Raw genomic sequence first — 10,423 nt, forward strand, 5'->3', positions numbered from 1 at the left:
AGTCCTCCAAATGCACTCTGGAGCACACACCATAAGCCTCTCAGCTGCCACTAAATTCAAACGATGGACAGAAGGGATGGCCTTGAAGTTGACAATTTTAAACAGACAACACTTGCAAATCACCTGAAGAAGCACAGCTAGATCTCATTGTGCAAACAAACTGTTGCATAATCAAATACTTGCATCAAAACAATTGTAGCAATTAAAAATTAACTGTCCAACCGTACTCCTTGACTCCAATTTCTTGAATTATACATATGTATGTGTATATATATATATATATGAAATGGGACAAGAACGCAAAACATCCAGATAGACGATACAAAGAAAACAAGGATGGGTCATTTGGAGTTTTCTTTCTTCAGTCAAGTTCCAGATTATCTTTGCAATTTCGGCTGGTTATACTTGAGATTGCTCCAATCTGGCCAGCCTAAAAGAAAACTAAGCTAAGAGCATTAGATTCCTTGGAAGAAAGCAGTGAATGTATACAAAAACAAGGATGGAAAAAAATGGACAATGTTACACAAATACAATAAAAATAATAACAGCAGGTGTCTTTCAACTAAGGACGAATTAAATTAAGCTGGCATGTGTCGAAATGAAGCCTTATGGCAGGGATACAAGATTTCACAGAAAGAGGAATATCGATGTTGCACAGACAACAGCCAGACCAAGAAAGAAAGATCAGGTTTGGCCACATGGGAAGAGAAGAGAGAGGAGCAGAGGGACAGAAGAATTAAGGAGGGGAGAGAAAAAATGACGGATACATTGAAGTGAAAAGTGGAGGAAAAGTGAGCAAGAGAAAGCAAAGAAATGTGAGAGAGGAGGAATGAAAGAATGAAGTGTGGAATGAATGAATAAGCGTGAAAGGGCTGATAGACAGAGAAAGAGCTGTACAAGATTTAGAAAAATGTATACTTACATATATGAGACCAAAGTGCACGTACACCGCTATATATATATATATATATTATATATATATATATATATAAAATACAAAATGGGACAAGAACGCAAAACATCCAGACAGGTGATGCAAAAAAGGGACAACAAAACATCCAGATAGACGATAAAAAGAAAACAAGGACAGGTCATTTGGAGTTTTCTTTCCTCAGTCGAGTTCCAGATTATCTTTGCAATTTCGGCTGGTTATACTCGAAATTGCTCCAATCTGGCCAGCCCGAAGGAAAAACTAAGCTAAGAGCATTAGATTTCTTAGGAGAAAGCAGCAAATGTATACAAAACACAAGGATGGAAAAAAAGGGACAATGTTACACAAATACAATAAATATAATAACAGGACATAACCACAGGTGTCTTTCAACTAAGGATGAATAATAGAAATATAGAAATATATAAAAAGAGCAAAAATACTGGAGATTCAGTATACACCATGTGGCAAAATTAAGAGTTGAAAACATAAAAAGTAGAAGAGAAAGGGACATTGTGAAGTAATCAATTCTTGTGACAAAGGGGTCTTGCCATTTTGGATGCTTGAAAAATAAGACTGGGTCTAGAGAGTGGACCAAGGGAGGTAACAGGTGGCAAGGGGGACAACAAACTCCTCAGTATAATATTTAAAGTAGTCAAGTTTGTATATTAAGGTGTGGTCTGTACTTTTGTATGAACAGGTTTTCCTTGTTTAGGCGTTCTTGTAAGGAGATTGAATCTTTGCATTGGTATAATGGAAAAATATGGAAATTGTACTGCAACTAACCTGGCTACACCAATCGCACAGATGGGTCTATTCCCAATACACAAGACCACCACAGCAAATAGACCGAAAGTGGATGCCACTGGCAACAGCACAGACATCACATCGGTGCTCTTACTGAACATCAGAGGACTGTTAACACTTAGTAACAGGACAAAAATTCCTTTCATGAGAGACTTTGTTGCGTGCAATCAAGCCTTATGCATACTACTTACAGAAATGTGCCTAAAACCAGAATTGCAAATGCAGAAATACACATACTACAATATGTCATATTACAGACCAACAGAAAAGAAAGGAGTCATGGTGGAATTGTTATGTACATCTGCGAAGACCTCACACCCTGGGTCCTCTTGTCATACTCAAATTCAGTATGTGACACATTAATTGTACATATAAGACAACTTGATGTAGTTATATGTACTACATATTACCCTCCAGATGCTCCGAATCATGTGGACAAGTTTGAAGACTGCCTTACAAAAATAGAAGTTCTAGTTACATTAGAACAACACATAAGTGTACTTCTTATGAGAGACTTCAATCTAGCCAATGTTGGATGGCCTGAGGGCCTTTCTCTCCCATGAATAGCATGTTGCAGACAAGAATAGGTGTAGTCCCTCTTTGTACATGGAACAAATAGTACTCCAACCAACCAGGGGAGGGAACATACTGGATCTCTGCCTCACAAATAATATGGATCTCATCCATAATGTGAAAGTGACACCAATGCTACTCTTGGTTCACAACTTGGTAGAACTAACCATGTACAGACCAAAGAAAACCATAGATGGCAACCTACAAGAAACTCTCAAAATCTTTCCAGTTTGAACTTCCATAAGGCAAACTGAAAACAAATTGAGAAAGAGATCCTCAAACAAAACTGGACTAAATGTTTCTCCTCAGAGGACATTGACATGAAACTTCAACAATTCATGTCTGTAATGCAAGCCACATGCTACAAATATGTCCCAGAGATGAAGGCCACTGTTCACAAGAACAAAATCCCCAGGGAGAGGGAAGTTCTTCTAAGACAGCATACAAAAATTTCAAATTGCCTAAACAAAAGTAAAAAAAATTGAAAGCAGTGAAAAATCCCACCTGAAAATACAACTGCTGGAGATTGAAAAAAATCTGCAACTCTCCCACGAAAAAGAAAGAGACGGAAAAGTAGCCTGGACTATAGACAGTATAAAATCTAACCCCAGAGCCTTCTACAAGTTTGCCAAAGAAACAGCCTCAGTGCACTGCAGGGTAGGGCCACTCCTTGAAAAGATGGTTCACTCACAGGATACGTGAAATATTAAATGAGCACTTCAAAAGTGCTTTCCCTCTACCCCTAGGACATTTGCAAGTCAGCAATCCACCTGACTTTTTTTTACCACTGCAGATATAAAAACAGAGGCAGGGATGATTGATTATATCAATATAAAAGAAGATGATGTAATAAGGGTTATAGATGAGATGAACCCGAACTCAGTTACTGGCCCTGATGAATTCCCAGCAATCCTTCTAAAAGCATGTAAGCGAGTCCTAGCAAGACCACTGAAGTCTCTCTTCCAGAGTTTCCTTGCAACTGGCAAACTTCCAAGCAAGCTGAAGAAAGGTAAAATATGCCCCATTCATGAAGGAGGTAGCAAAGTAGAGGTCAAAAACTACAAACCTATCTCTCTGATCTCGCACATCAGCAAAGTCATGGAATGAATAGTTAGAAGAAAACCAATCAGCTTCCTTGAGGAAAATGACTTGCTGACTGACACCCAACATGGTTTCCAGCCAGGAAGAAGCTGCCTAACTCAGCTCTTACAACACTATGATTGGGTGTTGAAACAGCTCCTCAACCACTCAAATGTGGATGTGATATATCTCAACTTTGCAAAGGCTTTCGACAAAGTTGATCATGGTATGATAGGTCACAAACTACATGATCTCAGCATAGTCAGGAAAGTGGGAGAATGGCTGCATGACTTTCTGAACAATAGAAGTCAAGCAGTAGTAGCCAATAAGGCTACCTCTACTGACATGCAAATATTGAGCAGTGTTCCACAAAGCACTGTTTTGGGACCACTACTGTTTATAATGGTCCTCTCAGATATGCCCTACAGAGAGCCATGATCACAAGTTATGCAGATGATACAAAACTCCCACAGGTGATACAGAACCCTGAAGATGCTATGCACCTGCAACATGAGTTAGATGAAACATACATGTGGGCCAAGAAGAATAATATGCAGTCTAATGCTGAAAAGTTTCAAGCCCTATGCTGTCAACATGCAAAACTAACTGCAATACCAATAAAATACACTGGACCTGGAGGGATTGCAATCCCAGAGACACAGTGTGAGACCTGGGCATTTACATGAGTAATGATTCATCCTTCCATGTACTTGTTGCTAAGTTGGAAATGAAATGCAGATGGCTGACTGGATGAATTCTTAGAACTTTTAAATCGAGAAATCAGGAAACCATGATGGTCCTCTAGAGGACATTTGTCCTAAGCCACTTTAACTATTGCTCCCAGTGTCAAATTAATTACAGAACTTGAGGCAATCCAACAAAGCTACATGAAGAAGACAGCCTCTATGTGGTATATAAGCTTTTGGGAAAGACTCAAGAGATTGAGACTCTATTCCCTAGAGTGCAAGTGGGAAAAGTATGCCCTAATATACATCTGGATGATCCTGGAGGGACTTTCCCAAACTTTGTCATTGAGAGTTATACTAATGCTATAACAGGGTGCCACTACATAGTGCCAAAGATTCCAACTTTGCCATCAAAATATCAGACAAGATATTGCAACAGCCTGGGCTATGAAGAACCTGAGGGATCTGCATGGGGTGGATGTAGGTGTCTTCAAAATGAAACTAGATCTCTTACTGTCAAGTGTCCCAGATGAACCAACTTCACAGCAGGAAGTGCAAATGAGAGCAGCGGCATCAAACTCCCTCATGCACCAAATGTCAGGTTCCAAAATGAATTAGTGAAGAAAAAGTTATGTAGCAACACCAAATGGTGGTGCTCCAGCATGACCACAGCTCATGAGTTGAAACCAGTTTAATTCAATTCAGTTCAATATATCTATCTATCTATCTATCTATCTATCTATCTATCTATCTATCTATCTATCTATCTATCTATCTATCTATCTATCTATCTATCTATCTATCTATCTATCTATCTATCTATCTATCTATCTATCTCTCTCTCTCTCTCTCTCTCTCTCTATATATATATATATATATATATATATATATATATATATACCGGAGTAAACACATAAATTGAACAAGGTGGAAAAAAGAGTACTCAAATACCAGTGGTAGAGTATATGCTTTATTTAAAGCAGCAGAAAATTCAACAAAACCTGTTACTCTGATTTCCCGTTGCCGTTCATCGGACAGTTTTTGCTAGTAAAAACTGTCCGATGAACGGCAATGGAAACTCAGAGTAACAGGTTTTGTGTATTTTCTGCTGCTTTAAATAAAGTATTATATAATATATATTAATGATATATATATATATATATATATATATATATATATATATGTGGTGTGTGTGTATGTATGTAAAAAAATACAAACTGGGACAGGAACGCAAAACATTTAGAAGACGATACAAAAAACACGGATAGGACATTCGAAGCCTTCAATCTTCAGTCAAGAACCGGATCATCTTCGCAATTTCGGCATGCACATAAAAGTAGGGAATGTATTTGTAGGGTCAAATCAAAAACAGGAAGAGAGGGATAAGGAGAGGGACAAAATAAAAGAAAAAAAAAGAGAAAAGAAAGAGAAGAAAGTAAGGACAAAAATAATAAAATAATAAAAAAAGAAAAAACAGGAAAGGAGGAATAAAGGAAAGAAAGAAAAAAGAAAAACAAAGATATAGATAAGGGAAGTATACTAGTTAGTGTACATAAAAGATGTGAGATATGTAGGGATATTGTATTTGTAGATCCATTATTTAGGCAGAATGGTTACATATAAGATTCCAATACCTTATAAGTAAAATCCAATAGTATTTAAGAGTAAGCACATAAATGCGAAACAAGGTGGAAAAAAATAATACTCGAATATATTAAAAAGCAGCAAAAATATTACAAAAACTGTTACTCAGAGTTACAGGAATTTGAATCTCTGAGTAACAGATTTTGTGTATGTGTGAATGTATGTATGTATGCAAGGTATATACCTGTGTATACAGGGGCAATAATACATGCAGACGAACGTATATGTGCATATACATATGAGTAAGAGTTGTATATGTAGATTTTGATATGTATAAACATCTGTATAAATATATATACAAGTCTAATATATACATATGTTTACATTTTCACATATATATTTTCTTCTACTACTAAGCACTGACCTGCCAAACCATCTAAATTCCTAAATTCTTCATTCCTTACTTCTAACCCTCTCTCTCTGCCCCATGACTTAGACTCTATCACTACACATTTACCATTTATCAGCCCCCCCCTCATTCCTTCTATCTTTTTACATTCTAATACCTTTCTCTCTCTTTCACCCTTATCTCCCCACTCCTACTTTCAAATTATCTCCACTGACCACTAACTGGTACACTTTCCCTTATCTATATCTTTGTTTTTCTTTTTTCTTTCTTTCCTTTATTCCTCTCTTCTTGTTTTTTTCTTTTTTTATTATTTTATTTTTCTCCTTACTTCTCTTTTTTTTTCTCTTTTTTCTCTTCTTTTTTCTCTCCCCTTATTCCTCTCTTACTGTTTTTGATTTGACACTACTAATACATTCCCTACTTTTAGGTCACTTTAGATAAAACCCTTGATTCAATAACACTGTGTGTAAACACTGTACTTGGAATGACCAATTTTGGATTTTACTCAAAAGGAATTGGAATCAATAATAAATCTCTGAACGAGATGTAATAATCTTATATGTATACCATTCTGCCTAAATAATGGATCTACAAGTACAATATCCCTACATATCTCACATCTATTTTCATTCCTCCACCTCAATCTCTATTTTGTATCTTATCTAAATAAACTATTACTTAACCACCCTCTCATACCATCTCCAATGAATAAATATCCTGGAAACAGCTGTAAGACCTAATCTATAAGTTTTCTAAAATCTACACAGCCTTCGTTTTTTATCTCATTGCGATAAAAAATTTACACATACACACACACACACACACACACACACACATACTTACACACACACATACATATATAGATAACAAATGACAAACTCAAATAAAAAATAAAAGTCGAAGGGATGTTTACAATGAATATCATTATCAGACACATTTATTTATATAGATAGGTACAGATGTGGCTGTGTGCTAAGAAGCTTGCTTCCCAACCACATGGTTCTGGGTTCAGTCCCACTGCATGGCACCTGGGGCAAGTGTCTTCTACTATAGCCTCAGACTGACCAAAGCCTTGTGAGTGGATTTGGTAGATAGAAGCTGAAAGATGCCCATCGTGTGTGTGTGTGTGTCTATGTCTGTGCTTGTCCCCCCACAATCGCTTGACAACTGATGTTGAAGTGTTTACATCCTTGTAACTTAGCAGGTTGGCAAAAGAGACTGATAGACTAAGTACTCAGGTTACAAGGAATAAGTCCTGGGGTCAATTTCTTTGACTAAACCCTTTAAGGTAGTGCTCCGGCACTGGAACGAGTAAAAGAATAATACAATAAAACAATATACTTTACTATTTTACATATACATATATAATATGTGTGTACATATGTATGTATGTACATATGTATGTATGTATGTATGTATGTATGTATGTATGCATGTATGTATGTATGTACATATGTATGTATGTATGTATGTATGTATGTATGCATGCATGTATGTATGTATGTATGTATGTATGTATGCATGTATGTATGTACGTACATACGTTTGTATGTATGTATGTATGTATGTATGTATATATGTACGTATGTATGTATGTTCGTACGTATGTATGTATGTAAGGGATAGATGGAGTTTCTGTGTTTAACAAAGCCATGTAAGGGGTAGATGGAGCCTGATACAAAACCAAGTGAGGTCGATTTGCTCTTCTTTTTGGATCATGTTTTATAGTTTAGAGAGTGGGATCAGTCCTGTGCAAAATTTTGCCTCACTTTAAAAAGCATCAAGCACAGGTATCACTTGAAAGGAAAAGGAAATGAACACCTTGCATGTACATTACTGGCCAAGACCTAAAAAAGGCACAATCAAACAATCAAAGTCAATATTGGTACTGATGTAAATGGCAAGAAGGGCTCTGAAACACTTTGTTTTGTGGTCTGGCCTTGTAGGTGTCCCAGGGCACCACAGCCTAGGTCTGGTCATCATCCTGCAACTGTGAATAAATTCAGGTTAAGGTGTAAGCCTATGAATATTGGCTGTTGGAAAGTTCAGACCTTATTAGACAATGCACTGTTGAAATCTCATCCAAAGAGAAGATCTTCACTTGTTGCAAAAGAGTTACAGTGATATGGTATGGATGTTGTAGCATTAGCCAAGACAAGAATTCATGGAAAAGGGAATTTTGCAGAGAAATCTGCTGGATATCATTTATTTTGGAGTGGTCGGGATGAGATTGGTAAGAGAGAATCAGGAGTAAGATTTGCAATTAAAACCACTCTGGTTTTGAAACTTGAAGAACTGTCATATGGTCATTCTGATTGTTTGATGCCTTTAACAGTTCCATTAAGAAATGGTCACCATGCAACATTTATAAGTGCATATGCTCCAACTGTGAATTTGTCCTAAGATGATAAACTTATCTTCTATCCATCACTTACAGAGATTATCTGCAGTATCCTAATGACAAAGTTGTCATTTTAGGTGATTTTAATGCTTGCATTGGTGCAGATTGGTAAACTTGGGGTGTTTTCGGAAAGCATGGGGGTGGGAGTTTCAACAGTAACGGTTTATTGCTATTACAGACGTGTGCAGAGTGGATCTGTGTGAGATGAACACAATGTTTCAACTAAAAAATAAATATAACGGCGGTGCATCAGCATGGCCACAGCTCTGAGCTGAAACTAGAAAAAAAATAAATAAAAAAAATAAAGCAACATGGATGCATCCTCAAACTAAGAAATGGCACCTTATAAATTATATCCCCACTAGGAAACATGATATCAGGGACTTTTATAGTTATGTGTGGTGCAGAGTGCTGGAAGGACCATAGGCTTTTACATGCTAAGGTAAATTTTGTTGTCAAGTCTAAGGTTAGAGCAAACAATGTCAAGTTACCTAAATAGATCAATGTCAATAAACTTAAGATACTATCAGTACACAGTGATTTTGTGAGTGAGATAAATAATTTGTCCTGTAATGGAAGTTGGAATTCGTTCAAAGAGAGAGTCTACGAGATTTGTAGTAACATTCTTGGTTTTGTGTGAAAAAGCATCAGGATTGGTTTGACGATAATGATGAAAAATTGCTCTTATCTTAGAGGAAAAGCAAAAGGCATTCAATATGTTTGCATGTTGCTAAATGCTGACTTTTCAATGAACAGGACAGCAGCTATACATTTTGAGGCAGTAAAAGCAATAGTGCAGAGGAAGATGAGGATGATGCAGGAGAATTGGTGGAATGATAGATGCAATGAAATTCAAGAAACTTCAAATGCTAACAATTTAAGACTTTTTAAATCTATCTTGAAAAAGTTTTTGATCCAACTTCATCAATGGTTACTTCACTTTATAGCAAGGTTGGCACAGAATTACTAACAAATCCTAGAGATATTGTTAGGAAATGGAAAGAGCATTTTGATGTGTTGCTCAATAGACCCACTGAAGTTGATCTCTTTGTTCTTGATAATATACCTGAAAGGCCAACAAAACATCATTTAGTAGAGGTTCTGAATCTGGCTGAAATAGGAGTGGCTATCAGGAAATTGAACAATGGAAAGGCCCCAGGTATGGATGGATTAGGTGCAGAGATATACAATTATGGTGGTAAACATCTCTGTACAATGTCGACAGATGTGATTCAGAGGGTTTGGTATAGTGAAGTGGTTCCTCGGGATTGGTGTTATACAATTTTGGAGGTACTCTATAAATCAAAAGGTGGAAAGGATTTCTGCAATAATTGTTGTGGCTGGCAAAATCCTTTGTAGAGTAATGCTGAATAGATTGCTTCTGTACAATGCTAGTGAGGTTCAACCAGAATCATAGTGTGGGTTTAGTGGTGGTAGGAGTACTCTGGATTTGGTATTTTCAGCTAGACAGTTTCAAGATACGTATATTGAACAGGATATAGAGTTATATCAAGTTTTTATTGACCTGACAAAAGCATTTGATTTTGTAAATAGAGTTGCACTTCCAGAAATCCTGAAAAAGCTGGGCTACCCTGAAAAATTTATGAGAATTCTTAGACAATTTCATGACGTGATAAAGGTGAGAGTTAATGTTGGAGGTACCTTGTCAGATCCAATCTCTGTAGAAAATGGTGTAAAACAAAATGATATTCCTGCTCCTACCTTGTTTGCACTGTATTTTACAATAGTCTTTCAGATATCCTTCAAAGATTGTACTGAAGGAGTTTATGTAAGATGTAGAACAGTGAGAAAATTTTCAACCTCAAAAGACTTTATTTACAATTGATGGATATTTGTCCTCATCTTCTTTGTTGTTAACACAACATTTCAGCTGATATACTCTCCAGCCTTCATCAGGTGTCTTGAGAAAATTTTGAACCTGGGTTCTCATT

At 36.6% G+C, this 10,423-nt stretch overlaps 1 protein-coding gene across 1 annotated transcript; it reads left to right on the forward strand.

Moving 5' to 3' along the window:
• Positions 1–8,200: 8,200 nt before the first annotated feature.
• LOC115222491 lies at positions 8,201–9,830 on the forward strand. Its single transcript, XM_029792719.1, has 2 exons — positions 8,201–8,303; positions 9,379–9,830. Exons 1-2 carry the CDS (start codon positions 8,201–8,203, stop codon positions 9,828–9,830), a joined length of 555 nt encoding a protein of 184 aa, XP_029648579.1.
• The last annotated feature ends 593 nt before the right edge of the window (positions 9,831–10,423 follow it).

The sequence above is a fragment of the Octopus sinensis genome, linkage group LG20 (genome assembly GCF_006345805.1).
Source record: "Octopus sinensis linkage group LG20, ASM634580v1, whole genome shotgun sequence".
Taxonomy (NCBI): domain Eukaryota; kingdom Metazoa; phylum Mollusca; class Cephalopoda; order Octopoda; family Octopodidae; genus Octopus; species Octopus sinensis.

Coding starts and splice junctions, on each gene's coding strand:
- LOC115222491 (XM_029792719.1), top strand. CDS start 8,201: ATGGATGTTGTAGCATTAGCCAAGACAAGAATTCATGGAAAAGGGAAT. Junction 8,304..9,378: donor GAGTGGTCGGGATGAGATTG/GTAAGAGAGAAT, acceptor ATCTTGAAAAAG/TTTTTGATCCAACTTCATCA.